This window comes from Scyliorhinus canicula, chromosome 20, assembly GCF_902713615.1.
Source record: "Scyliorhinus canicula chromosome 20, sScyCan1.1, whole genome shotgun sequence".
Taxonomy (NCBI): domain Eukaryota; kingdom Metazoa; phylum Chordata; class Chondrichthyes; order Carcharhiniformes; family Scyliorhinidae; genus Scyliorhinus; species Scyliorhinus canicula.
Genome location: NC_052165.1, coordinates 51,370,733 through 51,397,422, shown reverse-complemented (window position 1 = coordinate 51,397,422; position 26,690 = coordinate 51,370,733). Strand labels below are relative to the sequence as shown.

General features: G+C 44.8%; 1 protein-coding gene across 3 annotated transcripts in view; it reads right to left on the bottom strand.

Annotated features, from left to right (window-relative positions):
• mkrn1 (makorin, ring finger protein, 1) overlaps nucleotides 1–26,690 on the bottom strand; it is a 97,507-nt gene that overhangs the window by 56,753 nt on the left and 14,064 nt on the right. For all 3 annotated transcript variants that reach the window (XM_038781360.1, XM_038781361.1, XM_038781362.1), the window contains exon 2: nucleotides 14,717–14,845. In XM_038781360.1, coding sequence (XP_038637288.1) covers nucleotides 14,717–14,845 — 129 coding nt within the window. The remainder of the gene's footprint in view (nucleotides 1–14,716; nucleotides 14,846–26,690) is intronic.

Sequence of the window (26,690 nt, the reverse complement as noted above, 5' to 3'; positions counted from 1 at the left end):
TTTATTAGGACACTACGGGCAATTTAGCATGGCCAATCCACCTAACCCGCACATCTTTGGACTGTGGGAGGAAACCGGAGCACCCGGAGGAAACCCACGCACACAGGGGGAGGATGTGCAGACTCCACACAGACAGTGACCCAGCCGGGAATCGAACCTGGGACCCTGGAGCTGTGAAGCATTTATGCTAACCACCATGCTACCCCTAGCTTCGGGGAAATACTCGCAGTCCGGTAATAATAGCTTCATTGAAAATCTGGGCAGTTTCGCAAACACTTCGGGTTGGGGGCAGGATCAAGGGAAATGCCGATTCGGGGGAACCACATATTTGAGCCAGGGAAGTGGGATGGAAATTTCCGGAAATGGGAAGAGAAGGGGATCAAGACGCTAAAAGATTTGTTTCTTACGGGTCGGTTTGCAGGATTGAGGGAGCTGGAAGCGAAGTATAGGTTGGAGCAGGGAGAAATGTTTAGATACATGCAGGTTCGAGATTTTGCCAGAAAGGAGATACAGAGCTTCCTGGAGGAACCGGCCTCCACATTGCTGGAGGAGGTGCTGACGACATATGGACTGGAGAAGGGGGGGTAGTGTCAGCGGAGTACAGAGCTATTTTGTAAGAGGATAAGGCACCACTGGAAAGGATCAAAGCAAAGTGGGAGGAAGAGTTGGGAGAGGTTATAGAGGAGGGGTTCTGGTGTGAGGTGCTCCGGAGAGTAAATGCCTCCACCTCATGTGCGAGGTTGGGGCTGATACACCTGAAGGTGGTGTACAGAGCACACCTCACGAGGGCGAGGATGAGCCGATTCTTTGAAGGAGTAGAAGATGTGTGTGAGCGTTGCGGGGGGGGGGGGGGGGGGGGGGGGGGGCTAATCACATTCATATCACGTGTTGGTCCTGTCCAAAGCTAGATGATTACTGGAAGGAGGTTTTTAGGGTAATGTCCAAGATGGTGCATGTGAAACTGGACCCTGGTCACCAGGTGGCCATATTTGGGGTGTCGGACCAGCCAGGATTGGAAACAGGTGTGGAGGCAGATATCATAGCCTTCGCCTCGTTGATTGCCCAAAGGCGGATCCTGTTGGGATGAAGAGCAGCCTCTCCATCCTGTGTCCTGGTGTGGCAGGGGGACCTGTTGGAATTCTTGACTCTTGAAAAGATTAAGTTTGAACTGAGGGAAAGGACGGAGGGGTTCTACAAGTCATGGGCATTATTCATTGTGCACTTTCAAGAACTGGATAACATCGAACATCAGTTGGGGTGGGGGGGGGGGGGGGGGGGGGGAAGAGATGGGGGCTGTTTGTATTAAGGATGACTAGAGGCAATCCCCGATTCCTTTTTGTCATTTGTTTATACAAACATGCGGGCTAATGTTTGGGGGTTTGTGGAAGGATGTGATCGTTGTTATTGTTATGGGGATTGATATATTTGTTGCAGATCATTGTTTATTGTTGGAGGGTGTAAATTTGGGAGAAAATGTGAAAAAGGAAAGGAAAATGTGAAAATAAAAATATTTTTTTTAAAAATCTGAGGTAAGGAATTCAAATGCTGTGATGGGGATTGTGAAAATGATGCCAATAAATCTAGCAATTGACAAGCTGGCAGAAGAAAAAAAAAACTAAATCTGCTAGATTGTTGTAAAACTAAAGAGATTAATTTCAGGAACCTACAAACCCTTTGTACAGTACTTCCAAAGTGCCTTAGCTAGGCACTCAATTTAGCACGTTTCACAACTTCAGGACTTCCCAACATTCCCAATAAAGTACTTTTGAAATGTAATCACTACTGTAATCTAGGAAATGTAACTGCCAAGTTGTGCCCAAGCTCCCACAAGAGCAATGACAAGGCAATTTACAAGGTTCCCTTGCTAAACAACTAAACTTTTAACAACTGGACACTTTCATTAAAAATGGTCTTCAGATTGTGCAACATTACAAGCAAAATAACACACTGTGCATATGCATCTCAAAACCAGCAGTCTCGAGACAGGGAATGCTGAATGTTGCACTGAGCAATTTGGGTCAAGCTGGGTGTCAAGAGTCGTTTGAAATGTGGAAATAGACTGGCATGCAATTGATGAAAGTGATAACCAGTCAGGCGCCACGCCACGTCAATGCTAGGCCTAGTCGAATTGTCCAGGTTTAAAAAAAATTTTACTCACTTAAAATTGCTGCATGGCATATTCTAATAAAGTCCAGTTTTTGTACAGCTGGATTTGAGACATTATACTGTTTAACATTTCTCTCATAAAACATGAGCCACAAGAAATACACTAATTATACAAAGAATGGATATTCTATGAAGTTGTTCAGATTGAGATGTCATTTTACCCAGGCTTTGAATTTTTATCTCAGCATACAAAATATGTTAGGCAAGAGATACTAGATTGGAGGTAGATTCCCAGCATTCAGCAACAGGCCTTGGGGAAGGGGATACAAGTTTTGTTTTGCATGGTTATGGAAATACTTTTGCAATTTGACAAAACTGAAGGAAATTATCCTATAATTAACCAGAGTTACAATTGACACAGAGGTTTTGTACCAGAGGGCAACCATGGTGTCAATAATATGCCTTTTAAAATAAATAAATTTAGAGTACCCAATTATTTTTTCCAATTAAAGGGCAATTTAGTGTGGCCAATCCACCTGACCTGCACATCTTTGGGTTGTCGGGGTGAAACCCACGCAGACACAGGGAGAATGTGCAAACTCAAGTTTTTTTTTTAAAAGAGTGAGGTTTTCTACCTCAACTACCCACCGAGGCAGTGCATTCCAGTGCTGTGTAAATTTCTTTTTCCTCAAATCCCCTCTAAACCTCCTGCCTTTCACCTTAAAATGACACCCCCTTGTTCTTGATCCTTGAACCAAGAGGAACAGCTTTCTATCCACTCAGTCCATGCCCTCATAATCTTATACACTTCAATCAGGTCCCGTCAGCCTTCTCTGCTCCAAAGAAAACAACCCGAGCATATCCAGCCTCTCTTCATAACTAAAATACTGCATCCCAGGCAACATCCTGGTGAATCTCCTCTGCACCCCCTGTAGTGTGATCACATCCTTCCTATATTCTTAAATTCATCCTCATCTGGGATCATGACAAATTCTGGAGCCTGTCCAGCAATTTGAGAGTTCAGCACATTTCCTGCTCATCAGATTTCCTATTCATTGCCACCCCAGGGTCCCTTTCTAATGAGTGAGGAACTGATCCTGGGTTCTACGGTAGTAGCAACTTGAACAGAGCAATGTGACTGCTGTAGGGCAGATTGTGCTTGGGGATTCCAGCCAAAATGAAGTGGATTCATATCCTGCAGAACCTGTGCAGGACAACCTCCAACCCCGCTGCAGCTGGTAAAGTTCTGGGGCTGGGGAGGAGGCCATTAGCAGCTAATCAGTAGCTGACATACTGGTGCAATCAATTAGTCAACTCTGGGGAGGTTTGATTATGTGATACAGGATATATATTATTGGAATAACTATGAGACGGCAAAAGATGAGGCTGAAACATTTGCAACAATCCTCAGTCAGAAGTGCTAAGTGGATGATCCATCTCAGCCTCCTCCAGAGATCCCTAGAATCACAGATATCAGCGCTCAGCCAATTCAATTCACTCCACATGAGATCAAGAAACTGCTGAAGACACTGGTTACTATGGGCCCTGACAATATTCCGGCAATAGCTTTGAAGACTTGTAGCTCCAGAAATTGCTGCAGCCTTAGCCAAGCTGTTCTAGTGCAACTACAATACTAACATCTACCAGGCAATGTGGAAAATTCTGTACACAAACAGAAGAAATCCAACCCAGTCAATTACTGCACCATCAGTCTATTCTCAATTATCAGTAAAGTGATGAAATGGCAGTGCTATCAAGGGGCACGTACTCATCAATAACCTACTCAGATGCTCAGTTTAGATTCTGCCAGGGCCACACAGCTTCTGACCTCATTACAGCCTAGGCCCAAACAAGGACAACAGAGCCAAACTCAATAGATGATCTGACAGTGATTGTGCCCTTCAATCAAGGCTGAACTTGATTGAGTGTGGCATTAAGGAGCCCGACCGACCTTAACAATGGCTTAATGGACTAGTAATCCAAATAGGGGCGGGGGGGGGGGGGGGGGGGGGGGGGGGGGGAAGGAGGAGGAGATGGGTTCAAATCCCACAATGGCAAATGGTGGAATTTAAATTCTATTAATAAAGTCTGGAATTAAAAACTAGTCTCAGTTAGTGACCATGAAGCTCTTGTCGATTGTTGTTCACTCATGTCCTTACTTGGTCTGGCCTACTTGTGACTCCAGACACACACAATGACCGACCTTAACTGCCCTCTGAAATGACCTAGCAAGCCACTCACTTCAAAGTCAGTTAGGGATGGGAACTAATGCGGGTCTTGCCAGCGACTCGCACAGCCCAGAGGGAAAACTCTCCACTACTTGGGAGTCGTACATTTTTAAAAATAAATTTAGAGTACCCAATTCATGTTTTTCCAACTAAGGGGCAATTTAGTGTGGCCAATCCACCTAGCTTGCACATTTTTGGGTTGTGGGGGCGAAACCCACGCAAACACAGGGCGAATCTCCGGGCCCAGATGGGCTACATCCTAGAGTTCTAAAGGAGATAGCTGAAGAAATAGTGGAGGCGTTAGTTATGATCTTTCAAAAGTCACTGGAATCAGGGAAAGTCTCAGAGGATTGGAAAATCGCTGTTGTAACCCCCCTGTTCAAGAAGGGAACAAGAAAAAAGATGGAAAATTATAGGCCAATTAGCCTAACCTCGGTTGTTGGCAAAATTCTAGAATCCATCGTTAAGGATGAGATTTCTAAATTCTTGGAAGTGTAGGGTCGGATTAGGACAAGTCAGCATGGATTTAGTAAGGGGAGGTCGTGCCTGACAAACCTGTTAGAGTTCTTTGAAGAGATAATAAATAGGTTAGACCAAGGAGAGCCAATGGATGTTATCTATCTTGACTTCCAAAAGGTCTTTGACAAGGTGCCTCACGGGAGACTGCTGAGTAAAATAAGGGCCCATGGTATTCGAGGCAAGGTACTAACATGGATTGACGATTGGCTGTCAGACAGAAGGCAGAGAGTTGGGATAAAAGGTTCTTTTTCGGTATGGCAACCGGTGACAAGTGGTGTCCCGCAGGGTTCAGTGTTGGGGCCATAGCTGTTCTCTTTATATATTAACGATCTAGATGACGGGACTGGGGGCATTCTGGCCAAGTTTGCCGATGATACAAAGATAGGTGGAGGGGCAGGTAGTATTGAGGAGGTGGGGAGGCTGCAGAAAGATTTAGACAGTTTAGGAGAATGGTCCAAGAAGTGGCTGATGAAATTCAACGTGGGCAAGTGCGAGGTCTTGCACTTTGGAAAAAAGAATAGAGGCATGGACTATTTTCTAAACGGTGACAAAATTCATAATGTTAAAGTGCAAAGGGACTTGGGAGTCCTAGTTCAGGATTCTCTAAAGGTAAACTTGCAGGTTGAGTCCGTAATTAAGAAAGCAAATGTAATGTTGTCATTTATCTCAGTAAGAAGTCTTACAACACCAGGTTAAAGTCCAACAGGTTTGTTTCAAACACGAGCTTTCGGAGCACGGCTCCTTCTTCAGGTGAAGAAGGAGCCGTGCTCCGAAAGCTCGTGTTTGAAACAAACCTGTTGGACTTTAACCTGGTGTTGTAAGACTTCTTACTGTGCTCACCCCAGTCCAACGCCGGCATCTCCACATCATGGTCATTTATCTCAAGAGGCTTGGAATATAAAAGCAGGGATGTACTTCTGAGGCTTTATAAAGCACTAGTTAGGCCCCATTTAGAATACTGTGAGCAATTTTGGGCCCCACACCTCAGGAAGGACATACTGGCACTGGAGCGGGTCCAGCGGAGATTCACACGGATGATCCCAGGAATGGTAGGCCTAACATACGATGAACGTCTGAGGATCGTGGGATTATATTCATTGGAGTTTAGGAGGTTGAGGGGAGATCTAATAGAAACTTACAAGATAATGAATGGCTTGGATAGGATGGACGTAGGGAAGTTGTTTCCATTAGCAGGGGAGACTAGGACGCGGGGGCACAGCCTTAGAATAAAAGGGAGTCACTTTAGAACAGAGATGAGGAGAAATTTCTTCAGCCAGAGAGTGGTAGGTCTGTGGAATTCATTGTCACAAAGGGTGGTGGAGGCCGGGACGTTGAGTGTCTTTAAGACAGAAATTGATAAATTCTTGATTTCTCGAGGAATTAAGGGCTATGGGGAGAGAGCGGGTAAATGGAGTTGAAATCAACCATGGTTGAATGGTGGAGTGGACTCGATGGGCCGAATGGCCTTACTTCCGCTCCTATGTCTTATGGTCTTATGGTAATGTGCAAACTCCACACGGACAGTGATCCAGAGCTAGGATCGAACTAGGACCTCAGCGCCGTGAGGCCGCAGTGCTAACCCACTGCGCCACCGTGCTGCCCTGGGAGTCATACCTAGCAAAAAGGAAGATGGTTGTCTTAGTCCCAGGACATTGTTGCAGGAATTTCTCAGAATAATTTCTTAGGCACAACCATTTTCAGCTGCTTCATCATTGACCTTCCTTCCATGATAAAGTGTGATGTGAAAACGTTCACTGATGACTGCAGAATGTTCAGTGCCATTCACAGACCCTCAGATTCTGAAGCAGTCAGTGTTCATATGCAAGAAGACCTGGACAACATTCAGGCTTGGGCGAATAAGTGGCAAGTAATATTTGCATCACGCCAAACAAAGATCATTTCCAACGAAAGAGAATCCAACAATCTCCCCTTGTCATACAATGATATTACCAGTGCTGAATGCCATACTGGCAACATCCTAGATGTTACCATTGGCCAGAAACTGAACCAGACCAGCTATATAAATACTGTGGCTAGGTCAGAGGCTGGGAATTCTGTGGCAAATAACTGATCTCCTGACTTCCCAAAGCCTGTCCACCACCTACAAGGCAAAAACCAGTGTTGTGAAGGAACACTCTCTACTTACTTGGACAAGTGCAGCTCCAACACACAAGAAGCTCGACACCATCCAGGACAAAGCAGCCCGCTTGATTAGCACCATGTACAGGATGTACCTCAGCAACTCATCTAGGCTCCTTAGACCATCTTCCAAATCAGTGGCCTCAAATCTTGAAGAAATGAGCAGTTAAGAGAATACTACAACCTGTAAATTACCGTCCAAGCCTCACTCCAACCTGACTCAGAACTATACAGTTGTCCTGCAAAATTCTGGAACTCCCTTCTAAACAGCACTGTGGATGTACCTACAACATATGGACTCAAGAAGGCAGCTCACCATTACCTTTTCAAGGACCATTATGGATGACAAAGATACAAACATACGAAGTAGAAGCCCCTCAAGCCTGCTCCACCATTCAGTAAGATCATGGCTGATCTGGTGTGTTGAGTTCCACATTCCCGTCTACTCCCCATAACCCCTGATTCCATTGCCTAACAAGAATCTGTCTACCACTGCCTTAAAATCATTCAACAAACCAGTTTCCTCTACCTTCTGAGGCAGACAGTTCCATGTCACACAACCCTCAGAAAACATGTCTGCTCATCTCTGCCTGATAAGGGTGACCCCTAATTTTAAAACAGTGCCCCATTGCTCTGGACGCACCCACAAAAGGAAACCCCTTTTCACATACACCTTGTCTAGACCATTCAGAATCTTATATACTTCAATCATCACCCTTCACTTTTCTGAACTCAGTGGAAGCAAGCTCACCTTGTCCCAAACTACCCTCACAAAATGATCCACTAATTCCAGGTATCAATCAAGTAAATCTCTCCTGAATCATCTCCAACATATTTACAGCATCAGCTGCTATTCAAAAGGCCATCTCTGAGTGGATTGAGGGGCGAACGTTCTCGTGATCCCTCTTAAAACTCCAGTCTTCATCTGCCACCCTGAAGATTTCCTAATTTCCTTTTCCATCTTCCACGCATCACCCATTCCCCAATCTCCCATTTCCTACAATTCTAAACCCAGTGGTCTTAGCAACCCAGGCATAACCCTGAGCATTTTCATGGGGCCTGATTCTCTTCGCTAGTTTCGCTTACCTCCCATTCCCATACCCCACAGCCAGCAGTATCTGACTTTGGTGTCTTGCTTCAGCACATGGCAACAGAAGAAATTAGATTAAATCCCAGAGAAAGATAGTTTTGCTGTCACTATGTATGCTGGGTACAGGGACCTCCATTACATTAAAAATTCTTCTTTTCCTCCTACTGCCACTTTCCATTAGCTGTAAATTTGGGTGGCACTGTAGCACAGTGGTTAGCATCATTGCTTCACAGTGCCAGGGACCTGGGTTCAACTTCTGGCTTGGGTCACTGGCACCAGAGACCAGGGTTCAATTCCTAGCTTGGGTCATTGTCTGTGCAGAGTCTGCATATTCTCCCCATGTCTGCATGACTTTCCTCCGAGTGCTCAAGTTCCTCCCGGAGGTCCCGAAAGATGTGCTGTTAGGTGATTTGGACATCCTGAATTCTCCTTCGGTGTATCCAAACTGGTGCCATAAGGTGGTGACTTGGGGATTTTCACAGCATGGTCAGCGCCATTTCACAGCACAGGATCTGTTTTCACAGCACAGGATCCCCTGTGGTCGTTCCCCTCTATAACAAGTATACCGTTTTGGATACTGTTGCGGGGGACGACTTACCAAGGGTAAGCAATAGGGCACAGGTCTCTGGCACAGAGTCTGTCCCTGTTGCTCAGAAGGGAAGGGAGAAGAGGAACAGAGCACTTGTCATTGGGAACTCCATAGTTAGAGGAACAGACAGGAGGTTCTGTGGGAACGAAAGAGACTCACGGTTGGTGTGTTGCCTCCCAGGTGCCAGGGTTCGTGATGTCTCTCATCGTGTTTTTGGGATCCTTAAGGGGGAGGGGGAGCAGCCCCAAGTCGTGGTCCACATAGGTACCAACGACATAGGTAGGAAGAGAGATGGGGATTTGAGACAGAAATTCAGGGCGCTAGGGTGGAAGCTGAGAGCTAGAACAAACAGAGTTGTTATCTCTGGGTTGTTACCAGTGCCACGTGCTAGTGAAGTGAGAAATAAGGAGAGAGAGGAGTTGAACACATGGCTACAGGGATGGTGCAGGAGGGAGGGTTTTGGTTTCCTGGATAATTGGGGCTCATTCTGGGGTAGGTGGGACCTCTACAAACAGGATGGTCTTCACCTGAACCAGAGGGGTACCAATATCCTGGGGGGGGGGGGGGGGGGGGGGGGGGGCGTTTGAAGTGTGTCTACTTCAACGCCAGGAGCATCCGGAATAAGGTGGGTGAGCTTGCAGCATGGGTTGGTACCTGGGATCTCGATGTTGTGGCGATTTCGGAGACATGGGTAGAGCAGGGACAGGAATGGTTGTTGCAGGTTCCAGGATTTAGATGTTTCTGTAAGAACAGAGATGGTAAAAGAGGGGGGGTGTGGCATTGTTAATCAAGGGAAGTATTACGGCGGTAGAAAGGACGCTTGAGGACTCGTCTACTGAGGTAGTATGGGCCGAGGTTAGGAACAGTAGAGGAGAGGTCACCCTGTTGGGAGTTGTCTATAGACCTCCGAATAGTTCCAGAGATTAACTTTCCAAATATTGACTGGAAATACTATAGTTTGAGTACTATAGATGGGTCAGTTTTTGTGCAGTGTGTGCAGGAGGGTTTTCTGACACAGTATGTAGACAGGCCAACAAGGGGCGAGGCCACATTGGATTTGGTACTGGGTAATGAACCCGGCCAGGTGTTAGATTTAGATGTAGGTGAGCACTTTGGTGATAGTGATCACAACTCGGTTATGTTTACTTTAGCAATGGGCAGGGATAGGTATATACCGCAAGGCAAGAATTATAGCTGGGGGAAAGGCAATTATGATGCTATTCGGCAAGATTTAGGATGTATAGGATGGGGAAGGAAACTGCAGGGGATGGGTACAATCGAAATGTGGAGCTTTTTCAAGGAACAGCTACTGCGTGTCCTTGATAAGTATGTACCTGTCAGGCAGGGAGGAAGTTGTCGAGCAAGGGAACCGTGGTTTACTAAGGAAGTTGAAGCACTTGTCAAGAGGAAGAAGAAGGCTTATGTTAGGATGAGACATGAAGGCTCAGTTAGGGCACTTGAGAGTTACAAGTTAGCCAGGAAGGAGCTAAAGGGAGAGTTAAGAAGAGCGAGGAGAGGACACGAAAAGTCGTTGGCGGATAGGATCAAGGAAAACCCTACGGCTTTCTATAGGTATATCAGGAACAAAGAATGACTAGAGTAAGATTAGGGCCAATCAAGGATAGTAGTGGAAAGTTGTGTGTGGAATCAGAGGAGATAGGGGAAGCGTTAAATGGATATTTTTCGTCAGTGTTTACACTGGAGAAAGACAATGTTGTCGAGGAGAACACTCAGGTTCAGTCGACCAGGCTAGGTGGAATTGAGGTTCAAAAGGAGGAGGTGTTAGCAATTTTGGAAATATCAAAATAGATAAGTCCCCTGGGCCAGATGGGATTTATCCTAGGATTCTCTGGGAAGCCAGGGAGGAGATTGCAGAGCCTTTGTCCTTGATCTTTATGTCGTCTTTGTCGACAGGAATAGTGCTGGAAGACTGGAGGATATCAATTGCTGTCCCCTTGTTCAAGAAGGGGAGTAGAGACAACCCAGGTAATTATAGACCTGTGAGCCTTACTTCGATTGTGGGTAAAATGTTGGAAAAGGTTATAAGAGATAGGGTTTATAATCATCTTGAAAAGAACAAGTTGATTAGCGATAGTCAACACGGTTTTGTGAAGGGTAGGTCATGCCTCACAAACCTTAGAGTTTTTTGAGAAGGTGACCAAACAGGTGGATCAGGGTAAAGCTGTTGATGTGATGTATATGGATTTCAGTAAGGCGTTTGATAAGGTTCCCCACGGTAGGCTATTGCAGAAAATAAGGAAGTATGGAATTGAAGGTGATTTAGCGGTTTGGATCAGTAATTGGCTAGCTGAAAGAAGACAGAGGGTGGTGGTTGATGGCAAATGTTCATCCTGGAGTTCAGTTACTAGTGGTGTACCGCAAGGATCTGTTTTGGGGCCACTGCTGTTTGTCATTTATATAAATGACCTGGAAGAGGGTGTAGAAGGATGGGTTAGTAAATTTGCAGATGACACGAAGGTCGGTGGAGTTGTGGATAGTGCTGAAGGATGTTATAGGATACAGAGGGACATAGATAAGCTGCAGAGCTGGGCTGAGAGGTGGTAGATGGAGTTTAATGCGGAAAAGTGTGAGGTGGTTCACTTTGGAAGGAGTAACAGGAATGCAGAGTACTAGGCTAATGGCAAGATTCTTGGTAGTGTAGATGAACAGAGAGATCTCAGCATCCAGGTACATAAATCCCTGAAAGTTGCCACCCAGGTTAATAGGGCTGTTAAGAAGGCATATGGTGTGCTAGCCTTTATCAGCAGGGGGATTGAGTTTCGGAGCCACAAGGTCATGCTGCAGCTGAACATAACTCTGGTGCGGCCGCACCTGGAGTACTGCGGGCAGTTCTGGTCACCACATTATAGGAAAGATGTGGAAGCTTTGGAAAGGGTTCAGAGGAGATTTACTAGGATGTTGCCTGGTATGGAGGGAAGGTCTTACGAGGAAAGGCTCAGAGAATTGAGGTTGTTTTCGTTAGAGAGGAGAAGGCTGAGAGGTGACTTAATAGAGACATATAAGGTAGTCAGAGGGTTAGATAGGGTGGACAGTGAGAGTCTTTTTCCTCGGATTGTGATGACCAACACGAGGGGACATAGCTTTAAATTGAGGGGTGATAGATATAGGACAGATATCAGAGGCAGTTTCTTTACTCAGAGAGTAGTAGGGGTGTGGAACGCCCTGCCTGCAACAGTAGTAGACTCGCCAACTTTAAGGGCATTTAAGTGGTCACTGGATAGACATATGGATGAAAATGGAATAGTGTAGGTCAGATAGGCTTCAGATGGTTTCACAGGTCGGCGCAACATCGAGGGCCGAAGGGCCCGTACTGCGCTGTAGTGTTCTATGTTCTATGTTAATGTAGGCCTACTTGTGACACTAATAAAGATTATTATACAATGTTTTAAGTTGTAAACAGTCTTGGTACATTGTCGGTGGCAGTGATAGAAGTACCTGAAATCATTTTGCATCAATGTAAAGGCCATAGCGTAAATGCAGCCTGATATTCTACTTCACAATTTTCCTCGATGATTTTTCATAGCTACTTTTGTTTCTTTGCTGATTCATGGCAGTGTATTTCAATTTATCTTTGTTTTCATTATTACTTCTTTAGAATCTACAAATTTATTCTGAATTTTCTCTAATTACTATTTACTGTGTTCCTTCTTTGACAGTTTGCTCCCATATGTGTCTTCTCTTTTACCTTATTTTGCTCTTTGCTCGTTATTTTATCATTTCACTCACATTTAGCTCATCAATGGAAATGTTGAATCTATCGCTGCAGATAAAAAGACAATACAGCATACCATATACGATTCTACTGGCCCATTGATAACTTAGTGGTTCAACGAACACTCAATGAAACAAAAATGAAAATCACTTATTGTCACAAGTAAGATTCAAATGAAGTTACTGTGAAAAGCCCCTAGTCGCCACATTCCGGCGCCTGCTCGGGGAGGCTGGTACAGGAATTGAACCGTGCTGCTGGCCTGCCTTGGTCTGCTTTAAAAGCCAGCTATTTAGCCCAGTATGCTAAACCAGACCCTTGAAGTCTCAAGCAGAGGGTGTTCAAACTCATTTTGAAATAACAAGTCAATAACTAGAATGGGGAACAAAATGGAAAGCTCAACTTGTTGAAAAGGGAAGGGAGGTATTTGATAGTGACAAAGGCACTGGTTAGGATATGTAAGGTACAAGAGGCAATAGGACAGGTTGGGGAATCCATTGTGGCAGCTCTAAAATGGAAAACTGCATCTAATGATTTTCTCATTACTAACGAGGTCACTTTTTTGTGAACAGTTATTCAAGAGCTGCTGAAGTCCACTGTGCATGATTCAGGGTGTCATTTTTTCTGAGTGCTTGCTTTTCGGTGACCATGAAACTTAAACCATTAAGTCTCTTATGGCCATGATAGCCATTCTAGACACATCAAGCTCAATGAAATGGATACAAATTACTCTATAAATTAGATGGAACTGAAATTGAACAGAACTCAGATGGCTCGTGATCAATCATAACATAGCCAAATATTCTTTTAGCTACTCATATAATCAACATACATGTAAATACAATAAATTATCTGTACCATTATTCAACTTGAGAAAAACCACCAAGAATATTTTTCACAGAACGATTTATTCTATAAATGGCAGAATACAACTTGCTCAGCGCCTGTAAGCAATATTAACAATTCATGTTTTGAACTGGTGGCATGCTATGAGATTTTGCACAATTTTCATCCATGGTAAGTCTAGGAAGTTCATTACTGACACTCATACATACAGAGCACATGCCACAAAGACATGAACATTTCATATTGGCAATCCAAGGATCATTGGCAAATTCCACCATAAATCAATTGCTAGAAATTGATAAAAATGACCCATGGTCCCAGGTTCATAAAGTACATTAAGTATCCCAACAAAGAAAATTAAAAGTGGAGTCAGGAAAAGAAAAGGCCATACAATCCATTGATAATCATTTTTATATATTAAGCCTCCAAATATGGCTGGGCTTAACATTCCAAATATTCTAAAGTATGTTCTTTGATAACAAAATATTACAACAAACGGTTGTCAGATTTCAAATCTAAACCTTCATGTACAAGTTTTTAAAAAAAATATTTATCAAGTGTAATTGGTCACTTTAAATGTGATTAATGCAATCTGTCTTTTTTATAGCTAGATAGAATATGCATTATACTTTGGTATTAAAAGTACAGGTTTAATCCTCTATGTAAATATGTTGCAAGGCTAAAAAGAACACTTGAGCACAGGCTGTTTTCTTCTTGAAATTGATAACCCAAGACAAGCACTTGATAATGAAAACAGGCCAAGATTAGAGATCTAATGTTGTAATTTGATAGCATGGTTCCCGTATTGAAACCTTGATATTTAAACTTTTGAATTTTAATAGTTTTAAGAGGCATTCCTTAAAGCGTGATGTCACCTTGAGAGTTCTCTAGGTTTGTCAAAAAACAGAAAAATAGTTAAAGGCCTCATTGTAAAGGTGACATGCCACAAAAAGATTTGGCAGTATTCATTGTCAAAAATTTTTTGATTATCACACATCCAAGGAAATGCCAGTTAAATGCCCTGTAATCAAGTAAAATCTGCAGTATTGGTTTTCCAATATAATGTTATTTATAACAAATCAGATTTATAGTTTATACCTACATTATACAGTATTTATTCTTCAGTTTTCTCCAATCAATTCATTAAATCTAATACAATTTTTTTTTTAAATAGTTCTGTTCAGTCATAGGTAATGCCACCTGACCCACTCTACATACTTATTTGCAGAATCTGTTTTGGAGGTAGCAAGGGTTCGCTTATCTTTGACGATCTTTGGCACAGAGCACAAGAGAAATACCTCAGTAAATTATAAAAACATAAGGTATCATTTTTAAAACGAGAACAGATGCACGATGACACTATACCATTCTATGGCATAGTACGGAGCACCATCACATTTCACCATCAACCCCAGAAACACTTCCACCTTTAAAGGTTTCTGAAAAACTTTAATCTTGGTGGTCCTTACCTGCAGCGGTCTCCATAGGTACAGCACCCTTTCTGGAAGTATTTGCAAATCAGTGAAGGCTTGCTGGTTGTAAGATCGTGGGAATAGCGGCAGTTGTTTCCTTCTTTGCAAACGCCATGCATGAAGTACCTACAAGTAGAGTTTTATAGTTGGTATTAGTCGATACATTAGATGAGAGGTCACCAACCTGAAAGTTTAATTTTGTTCTCTCCCCACTGATGCTGCCAGACATGTTGAGTATTTCCACAACTTTCTGTCTTCATTAAAAAGTCTCATTTACTTCAGTAAATCAAACTTTATTTTCTGGTCACTTGTAAATTTTAGACTCCTCACTCGTCATCATTTGTTCCAACGGTACACTTGAAAGTGGAAGAATTACTATTAGGCTTTCAGTATTACTGAATGCGATGATAAAATATATATATTGAAGTCACACTATTTTAGATATCATCGACAGCACAAAGTCCTCTTGTGTTCTAGGGGAAGCTTTCAAAGTTAAACAATCTCAAAGTAAAGCTACAATATGTCACAATATATAAAAGAAGTCTGAAATAAAGTAACCACATACGAATCTTTAGTCATTTAAGCTAAAATGCCAATTTTATAAATGTTTCTAACTTTTAATTTTGTAAACATTGAACGACACCTTAAACAATAGGTATTGAATGACCAAGATTTTTTAACTCCAAAATTAAATCAGAGCACGGTGAAAGAGTTTTTCTTAATTGAACAGAAAAAAATTGGATTTAGATTTGTAAAAATACAGGTCTTCAAAGGTCGAGTACAGGTAGAAACAGGAGTACAAAAATAATTCAGGTTTTATACATAGGGGTATACTGTGTCTACATAATACATTGTTCATACCACAATTGTAGAATTGCTTCAGGTCCTCGGCACTTCTATTAGTTGAGAGTAGTGGGGGTTGGTTTAGCTCAGTGGGCTTGACAGCTGGTTTGTGATGCAGAACAAGGCCTTCAGTGCGGGTTCAATTCCTGTACCGGCTGAAATTATTTATGCAGGCCCACCTTCTCAACCTTGCTCCTCGTCCGGGGTGTGGCGATCCTCAGGTTAAACCACCACAAGTCAGCTCTCTGGCCATCTGGGACTATGGCAACTTTACCTAATCTAAAATTACACCGTGAAAGCAACATCATTCTGAACAAAAGCTCAAAGAATTGAACTTTTCACTGAAAAATGGTTAAGGGCAAATAGCTTTTTTAACCTAGTTACAAGTGGGCAAGGCCTTCACTTATCTGTGATCCATTAGCAAGTTGGACAAATTGATCATTGCCACCGTAAAGAGAAGTCAGAAGAGCTTATTTTCTGAATGAAAGTTATTAAACAAATGGCAAGTGAAACAACAGCTTAATTTAAAAAACAAGTTGAATAAGTAATTCAAAAAGGCTAATTTTTAAAAAGGGTTCAGAGAAGATGTTGGTGAATGGGATTGGGGCTAATCCTGAACCGTGGAGATGGGTTATAATTTCTGTAATTTTATAAAAGGTCTCAATTTAACATTTAATAGTTTCAAAACATACACATAATAAATATTCAGAAAAACAGAACATGTAAACTATTAGGCACAAAAAGGAAAACATGGCTCATCTCTGCAAAAATAACTGCCTTCATATTTCAGTTCCAATCCTCCCTGGTCAGGTTCTGTAATTCCTCAGCAAAATCTATGATCAAGATCCACTAGTCGTCAAATACTGATGCATTGAGCAGTCAGGTTATGTTAATTTAATTAACTATGCAGCCTTCAATGTTTTAAGGAATATTCAGACTTATGCAATTTGCACACATTGCTTTCAAAAGGACTGCCAAAAACAGAGTATCTGTGGTTTATCTGAACTGAATGAATTCTCCATACTACATCAACTTTAGATACAGCCCTTGAAATGTGTTCTTGTCGCTGCATGCTTAAAATCATCCATTCTTTCCACTGTGCTTCATGCATGTCAGAAAAAAGTGAGCCAGAACAATAATGCTGATAACAAGCTACATGCCTGGAAAGAAAATCAAACAATTAAAGTGCGTCACCCAGCTAGTACTATTAGCACAGCTACGACAGTATTAGTTGGACAGCCCAGTCGGTCAATTATATAGAATCATACAATTCCCTACAATGCAGGAAGAGGCCATTTGGCCCATTGAGTCTGCACCAACTCTTAGAAAGACCACCCTACCTAGGCCCAATCCTTCGCCCTATTCCCGTAACCCTATCATAAGGAGAAATTTAGCATGACCAATCCACACTTAACCTGCAGAACTTTGATCTGTGAACCACGCAGACACGGACAGAATGTGCAAACTCAACACAGACACCCGAGAATGATCGGATCCATCAGTGAGGCAAATTGCAACCTCATTTTCTGTGGCTTTTTTATAAGAAAATATTTTATCAAAGCATTCATAATTTTAACAATTTTAACCACCAGGCATCAAGGGAAACAAATCAAGATAAATAACACCCCCCAATAAGGCTTACAAACAGGACCTCCTTCCCCAGCCTCTCTTTCCACTGATCTTCCTAACCTTACTCAACTCCCCCACCCAAATGCCTCTCTTCTTCCCCCACCTCCACCGACAGCTTAATTTTTCTCAAGGTTGATGAGCGGCTGCCACCTCCTGGCAAACCGCTGCAGCAAGCCCCTCAAAGCAAAGTTGATTTTCTCGAGTCTGAGAAACCACGCCATGTCACTAACCCATAACACCCGATTTTGGGGGTTCCGAGTCCCTCCAACCTAGTTGTCTCTGGGCCATCAGGCAGGCAAAGACCAAAACATCGGCCTCTCACACCCAGTGTTCCCGGATCTCACGACACGCCAAAAATTGCCACCTCTGTACTCGGCACCACCCTCACCTTTAATATTTCTTTTTTTTTTGAATAAACAATTTTATTGAGGTAGTTTTTGGCTTTATAAACAGTTACAGACATCATCAGAAAGAAAGCAAAAAAGGCAAAAATGTGCAAACATCCACGTACTTTCAATACTTCCATCGTAACATATTGCACAAGCTCGATCCTCTCCCACCGGTACTACCCGCCATATTTTCCTTCCTACTCTACTCTACACCCCCCCCCCCCCCCCCCCCCCCCCCCCCCCCCCCCCCCCCCCCCCCCCCCCCCCCCCCCCCCCCCCCCCCCCCCCCCCCCCCCCCCCCCCCCCCCCCCCCCCCCCCCCCCCCCCCCCCCCCCCCCCTCACCCGCTGCTGACGCTCACTCTCCGCAAAGAAGTCAATAAATGGTTGCCACCTCCGGGCGAACCCCTGCACAGATCCCCTCAAGGCGAACTTAATTTTTTCCATACCCAGGAAACTCGCCATGTCCGCAAGCCACCACTCAGTCTTCGGGGGTTTTGAGTCCCTCCACGCCAATAGTATTCGTCGCCGGGCTATCAGGGAAGCAAAGGCCAAAACATCGGCCTCTTTCTCCCCCTGGACCCCCGGGTCTTCCGAAACCCCAAAAATTGCCACCCCTGGACTTATCACCACCCTTGTTTTAGCACCCGGGACATGACCCCCGCAAATCCCTCCCAGTACCCCCTCAGCTTAGAGCATGCCCAAAACATGTGAACGTGGTTCGCTGGTCCTCCCGCGCACCTAGCGCATTTGTCCTCTATCCCGAAGAATTTGCTCATCCGAGCCACCGTCATATGGGCCCGGTGAACAACCTTAAACTGAATCAGCCCGAGCCTAGCACATGTCGCGGTCGAATTTACCCTACTCAGGGCCTCTACCCACAGCCCATCCTCCATTTCCCCGCCTAGCTCCTCCTCCCATTTAAGTTTCAGTTCCTCTGTCTGGGACCCTTCCTCCCTCATGAGCACCTTATAAATACCCGAGACTCTACCCTCCCCTTCTTCCCTCCTAGAGACTATTCTGTCTAGGATCCCCATTGGCGGGAGGCGTGGGAAAGATGGGACCTGTCTATGAACAAAGTCCCGCAACTGTAGGTATCTAAAATCATTTCCCCTTACCAACCCAAATTTCTCCTCCAAGCGCCTCAAACTCGCAAAGCTCCCTTCCAGGAACATATCACCCACCCTCCCCACCGCCATACTCGGAACCCCCCATCCATACTCCCGGGGGCAAACCGATGGTTGTTACAGATTGGCGCCCAGACAGACGCCCCCATCTCCCCTACATGCCTCCTCCACTGGCCCCATATCCGCAGGGGCGCCACCACTACTGGGCTAGTGGTGTACTTGGCCAGCGGCAGCGGTAGAGGAGCCGTGACCAGGCTGCCAGGCTGGAGCCCCCTGCACGAAGCCTCCACCACCCACTCCCAAATAGACCCCGTACCCACCATCCACTTCCTTATCATAGCGATGTTGGCCGCCCAGTGATAATTAATCACACTCGGCAAAGCCAGCCCTCCCTCGCTGCGGTTCCTCTCCAACATTGCCTTCTTCACCCGCGGGGATTTTCCCGCCCAGACAAATGCTCATGATCATCCCGTTAACTCTTTTGAAGGAGGACTGTGGGATAAAGATCGGGAGGCACTGAAAAATAAACAGAAATCGAGGGAGGATTGTCATCTTTACAGTCTGCACCCTCCCTGCCAGCGACAACGGGAGTGCATCCCATCTCCGAAACTCTCCCTTCATTTGCTCCACCACCCTGGCCAAATTTAACTTATGCAGCCTGCCCCAGTCTCGTGCCACCTGGATTCCCAAATACCGGAAATTTTCCTCAACCAGCCTACACCTTTAATATTTCTGACACATGAGCAAACCCCTGCCAACAAACCCTCAGCCTCGGACATGCCCAAAACATAGGAACGTGGCTCGCAGGACACCCTGCACAGCACCCACACCTGTCCTGCACCACCTCAAAGAACCTGCTCATCCGGACCACAGTCATGTGCACCCTGTGGATCACCTTGAATTGCAGCAGGCCAAGGCTGGCACATGATGAGGATGCATTGACTCGCCTCAGGGCCTCCTCCCATAATCCGGCCTCCAATTCTCACCCAGCTCTTCTTCCCATTTTCGCTTCATCTCCCCTATCAGGGTTCCCTCCCACTCAGTTCCTTGTAGATCTCTGAAACCTTCCCCTTCCCCTCCCCCACTCCTACTCTTAACACATTCTTATCCTGTAGCCCCTGGGGCGGCAGGTACGGGAAGGTCGAAACTTGCCTCCGCGCAAAGTCTCTCAACTGCAGATACCGGACCCAATACCCACCTGGCAGCTCAAATTTCTCCTCCAACTCAGCCTGGTTGGGGGGAACCCCCCCGACCCTCCCACCCCACCGGTTCCCTGTCCCTCACTCCCCGATCAATCATAGCCCCTCTTGGGCCAGCCACCAGCTTGCGTCTCGCACCTCCTCAGGCCTGCCCATGGGCGCCCACCATCATGGATCCTCCTCCTACCACTTTTTAGAAGCCCCTCCCATGTCAGCAGTTCATCCCCCCCTCCTTCCGCTAAACCCCCAATACAACATCCAACCCCCATCGCCCCCACTAACCACCTGCTCACACCCACTGCGCTTCCACGAACTAGCCCACCCAGGGCAGCACGGTAGCATAATGCGGGCAGCATGGTAGCGTGGTGGTTAGCGTTGTGGCTTCACAGCGCCAGGATCCCAGGTTCGCTTCCCGGCTTGGGTCACTGTCTGTGCGGAGTCTGCATGTTCTCCCAGTGCCTGCGTGGGTTTCCTCCGAATGCTCCGGCTTCCTCTCTCAGTCCAAAGACGTGCGGGTTAGGTGGATTGGCAATGCTAAATTGCCTTTAGCGTCCAGAAGGGTTAGGATGGGTTATTGGGTTGGGGGATAGGGTGGAAGTGAGGGCTTAAGTGGGCCAGTGCAGACTCGATGGGCCGAATGGCCTCCTTCTGCACTGTATGTTCTATATTGTTAGAAAAAAGCAAACCCACTTGCTCAAAATGTGAGCACCGTTGGAGATTCACTGTATACAGTATTAAAAGTACCAAATACCATCTCAGTGCTGAAACAAGTTATCAGTTAATTTAAAGTTAACCTTCACATCGCAGGGTTACAGGTATAGGGTGGATACGTGGGTTTGAGTAGGGTGATCATGGCTCGGCACAACATTGAGGGCCGAAGGGCCTGTTCTGTGCTGTACTGTTCTATGTTCTATTGTCGCAACCCAACCCCAGAAACACAGCGCAAAAGCATCTCAACATCCTCCTTCCCCTGCCAGTATCCTGGCATCCTGAAGTACAGCTCCCAGCCTTCATAGGTCACCCACAAGCGCGTCGGGTACAGCATCACAAACTTCACCCCCTTCTTGTAGAGGGCCGCTTAACCTTATTAAAGCTCTTGGCCAGCTCTGCACCCAGGTCCTGATACACGCGGAGTTCATTGCCCTCCCACGTGCAGTGCCTCATCTGCCTGGCCCATCTCAAGATCCGTTCCTTGTCCAGGAATCGGTGCAATTGCACCACCATCGCCCTCGGCAGCTCATTCCCTGCGGCTTCATTTGTGTCCTGTGCGTTCGACCCACTTCTAGAGGTTGTGTGAATGCCCACTCTCCCAGCAGCTTCTCCAACATATTCCCCACATATGCCCCCATGATTCTCAGATTCTGCCTCCGCAACCGGTTCTCAAACTCCTCAGCTTTCTCTTGCAGCCGCCTCTGTTGATCCCACATCAACCCCATCTCTGCTGCCAGAGGCATGCTGCTCCTCGTGTTCCCCCCACCACCTCCTCCATCCTCTGGATCACCTGGCCCTGGGTCTCCAGCTTCATCTCCAAGCGGTGATCACTGCCTTATCGAGTCCACTGCCCTGGCCAGGTCCTCCAGATTCTCTTTTTGTTGCTGGGTGAACTTCCCATTGCTCAGTTGACCACTGAGCCAGCAGGGTCGCTTCCTTCCCCTCCGCCATCTCCACTGGTGTTGCAGGCACCACACCAGCTTTTCCTAACTGTTCTCCTCTTTTGCGGCCGCTTCTGGTTCTCGCCTCTCTCCTACCAGCACTCCTTTCCTCCACATATCCACCCTTTGTCTGGGGAAAAGGTCCAGAAAACAAACAAAAAAAAACGCCACGAGTGGGAGCCACCAAATGTGCGACTACTCACACCATGGCCACACCTGAAGTCATTTTCTGAAGCTTTTAAACATTTGTCCCGACCCATTCAGACCTCTGCCAGCGACTGCCCAATGCAGTCAGACCTCTGCCAGCGACTGCCCAATGCAGTCAGACCTCTGCCAGCGACTGCCCAATGCAGTCAGACCTCTGCCAGCGACTGCCCAATGCAGTCAGACCTCTGCCAGCGACTGCCCAATGCAGTCAGACCTCTGCCAGCGACTGCCCAATGCAGTCAGACCTCTGCCAGTGACTGCCCAATGCAGTCAGACCTCTGCCAGCGACTGCCCAATGCAGTCAGACCTTTGCCAGCAGGCCACAGCAACCATTCTCCTCAGCTGGCTGAGCAAAATGCTTCAATGGTAGATCAGCCAGTGGGAAAAAGCAATATTTTTTATGACAAATTGCGGCCTTGTTTCCAAAAACAGTCTTCCGATTTCTGGGCTCCAGCTTGGTCAAACAGCATGCCGACGATGGTAGGCCACAGCGACTGTTCTCCATAACGACTTTCTGGCCCGGTGAGTGGAGGGACCCAGTGCTTCTGTGGGAAGTTTCTCAACTTTCCATGCTGTTCAAGCATACAAAATTTATAAATCAAATATAAAAGATGGGCTGGCGTGGTATTGTAAAGTCAAAACCAACATCATAAATAGTGGCAATTTTTAAACATTGTAAGTGCCTTTCATCACAACTCGAACATTGAAGTCGAGGACTGCCTGTATTATTCAAATTGACTTTGTGAGATCATTTCCGTGGCAGTAATCTGTTTGTTACAAACATGTCTATCACCATGGATATTAAATAGTCTTAAGTGACATGAATATATAGCGGGAAGTATGGAGCTAATAATAACTCAGTCTATTGTGGTCCTGATTTAGCAAAGTGTATCAAATTATTCTGAGCCCAGGTCTCGTAGGCTGTGCAGGCTTGTCTACGGGAGGGAGCTGACTAAGATTTTGGACACTCCAAATAGCATTGGGAAAAACCTACATTCTAGTAAGGACATTAATACATTACAAATAGAAAAGAGCAAAAAAGATGACTGCACAAATAACGAAGGTCTAAGAACAACTTAACCAGAGCAGATTTTTTTTCCATTCATCCATAGGATGTGGGCATCGTCTGCTAGGCTAGCATTTATTACCCCACCCGAATTGACTTTGAGAAGTTGGTGGTGAGCTGGAGTCCATGTGCACCCACAGAGCTGTTGGGAGTGGTCCAGGGATTTGACCCAGCAATCGCAGGTCAGGTTGGTGAGTAGCTTGGAGGGGAACGTCCAGATGGTGGTGCTCCCATATGTCTGCTGCCCTTTGTTATGGGAGAGGTGTTTTCAGAACCCCAAAATGTATCATGGAGTCCAACCAACCCCCCCCCCTTAATGGATTGTTGCTTTTGAAGCACATGGCTTGTTCCCTAGGTGTGGTATTACAATTATGGACACGTGGTTTTTAAAACAAAACAATGTTTATTCCATGAACTCAACTTAAACCTTTTAAAATAAACATTGGATCTCTTAACACCCCTTACTTCAATGATAACCCCGAAAATAATACACTACCCAATCCTGCAAACTGTTCTTTTAAACCTCCAAAAGACTTCAATCCTTCAAAAATAGGAGCACAACAGGTTACATTCAATATATTTATAGTCTTTGGATTTGCAGAAATCACCAGACCAGCTCTTTTCCATCCTGCAGCTCTCTCAAACTAGCCAGGCACTTTTCAGCTGCTCTCTCAAACTGAAACTAAAAACTTCAAAATGGCTGAGCTAAAAGCCCAGCTCCACCCACACTCTGACCTCACTGCATTTCTTAAAGGTATATTGCTTAAACATCCATTTCTTAAAGGCGCTCTCACATGACACCGTGTCCTTCTAGATGGTAGCCGTTGTGGATTTGGAAGATACTGCCGAAGGAGCCTTGGTGATTTTCTATAGTACATCTTATAGGTGAGACACACTGCTGCCACCATTAGTCAGTGGTGCAGGGAGCGAATACTTGTGGCTGGGGTACCAGTCAAGTGGTCTGCTTTGTCCTGGATGGTGTCAAGCATCCAGAGTGTTGTTGGATCTGCACTTATCCATATACGTTTCCTGATTCCATGCTCCTGATTTGTGCCTTGTAGATGGTTGTAGACAGGCTTTTGTAAGTGAAGAGGCAAATTACTCGCCGCAGGATTCTTCTTCGCCTCTTACCTGCTCTTGTAGCCACAATATTTATATGGCTAGTCCAATTCAGTTTGTGGTCAATGGTAACACTCAGAATGTTGATAGCAGGGATTTCAGCATTGGTAATGTCATTTATTGTCAAGAGGCGATGGTTAGATTCTCTCTTGTTGGATATGGTCATTGCCTGGCAGTTGTCTGGTGCAAATGTTACTTGCTGCTCGTCAGGTTAAGCCTGGGTACTGTCCAGATCGTGCCATATTTCAATATGAATTGCTTCAGTATCAGAAATTGTAAATAGTGTTGAACATTGTTCAATCATCAGCAAATATCCCTACCTTTGATCTTACATTGGAAGGAAGGTGATCTGAAGCAGCTCACAATGGTTGATTCCAATAGAAAAGATATTGAAGAGGGAAAGACATGACCCAGGTTTTTGCAAGTCACTCAGATTTCCGTCATACGCAGCAGGAGGTATGAACTTTTCAAACAATCTCAGTAGAAAATTGAAAACATCCAATTGCAGGCATTGTCTTTCCAAACATGGCTTCTATTTTAAGCTGTGCAACATAAGGTTATAAGTACTAGTAATTGCAGGCTTGTCAATCAATGGTGGTTTTGGGAGGAGAAACTTCAGGGATTGAAGAAAGAATATTGCAAACATATTAGAAAATATTAAAGCAACTGAGATCAAAGGAGACCATCTTCCTGCTAGGCTATTCAATGATATTACCAGTGGGAAGTTCCGGGTGGAACAGTGATTAGCACTGCTGCCTATGGCGTTGAGGACCTAGGTTCAATTCTGGTTTGGGTCAGTGTGTGTGGAATTTGCACATTCTCCCAGTGTCTGCGTGGGTTTCACCCCCACAACCCAAAGATGATGCAGGTAAGGTGGATTGGCCACGCTAAATAGCCCAATTGGAAAAAAATAATTAGGTACTCTAAATTTATTTTTTAAAAACCAGTGGGAAGTACATTAATTTCAAAATTGCTTTACTGGAAACAGTAATTTATTTACAGGAGGATTATGTTGACCTGAAAGCTTGGGCGGGGGGTTGAGCATCAGGGTACAAAATTACATTAGTAATCTACGATGGCTTTTCTCAAAATACCTTAGAAGCTCTTACTGTCTGTTTTTATATTTCTGGCAAACTTTCTCTCGCATCCTATTTTTCCTTCCTTTTTTTTCCAGTCATGAGCAAAGAAAAAGAAGGGTGAAATTTGACTATGAGAGAAAGCCAGCTAGAAATTTAAAAACAGACAATAAAAGAGTTCCGACATGTATTTAAAAAGGAAGAATAAGTGGAGTGAAGAATGAGTTTGGGGTATTAATAGAAAATAAGGAAAAGCAAAACTGAACAAATATTTTCCATCGGCCTTAATTGTAAAGGATACAGCTAACGTCCCAGAAATAAGTGGGAATCATGAAAGGAAGGAGGAACTTGAAACAAATACAATCACCAGGGAAAGAATGCGAAGAAAACCATTACAATTTTAAAATGCCCAAATCCTGATAGGCTTAATCCTAGGGTTTTTAAAGTAGTAGCTGCAAATGTTTAAAGTAGCAGATGCAAATGTTTTAATTTCCCAAAATTTCCTAGATTCTGGAAAGGCCCCGTCAAGAGTGGAAAACATCAAATTGAACCTCTTTCAAGACAGGAGGGAGAAAGAAAGCAGGAAATTAGAGGCAGGTTAGCTTAATGTCTGCATTGGGAAAATGCTGGAATAGATTTTTGAGGTTATAGTGAGTGACCTAGAAATCTCAATGCAATCAGGCAGAGTCAACGTCATTTTGCCTGAGGGAAATCCTGTTTCACTCATCTGTTACAGATCTTTGAGGAAGTCACAGGCAACACAGATAAAGGGGAACCTGTAGATGTGGTGTACTTAGATTTCCAGGCGGCAGTTGACAAGGTGTCACATCACAGTTTACTACAGATAATAACAGCTTAAGTTGTAGGAGGTAACATATTAACATGAATAGAGAATTGGTTAGCTAACAGGAAGCAGAAAGTAGGCATAAATGCGTAATTTTCAGGTTGGCAAGTTGTAACGGGTGGAGCGTCAGAGATTGGTGCAGGGGCCTCAACTTTATTTACAATTTATATAAATTTCTTGGAAAAGACCAAATGTATAGTTGCTAAATTTACTAAGGAGACAAATATATGTAGGAAAGTAAGATGTGAAGTGGACATAGAGTCTGAAAGGGACATGGATAGATTAAGTGAACGTGCAAAACAATTGGCAAATTAAGTATAATGTGGGAAATGTGACTTTCTCCACTTTTACAGGAAGATTTTAAAAAAGCAGCATATTATTTCAATGGGGCCTTTTGCAGTACACTGAGGAAGAGGGATCTGGGAGACTTAGTATGCAGGTACACCAAGCAGTTGGAGTGGCAAATTACAGTTCTTTGAGGAAGTAGCAAGCAACATGGATAAAATGGAATCTGTGGCTGTGGTGTACTGCAGCGGTTCAAGGCGGCAGTTCTACACCACCTTCTCAAGGGCAAATAGGACGGGCAATAAATGATGGTCTAACTAGTGATGGCCACATCTTGCAAATTAATTTTAAAAATGGAATGTTGTTTATTGCAAAGGGAACAAAATATAAAAGTAGAGTTTTTGGCTACAGGTGCATAGAGTATTGCTGAGACGACATCTAAAACACAGTATATAGTTTTGGCTTCCTTATTCAAGAAAGAACTTAAATGCATCAGAAGCAGTTTAGTGAAGTTTCTCTCGGCTGACTCCTGGGGTG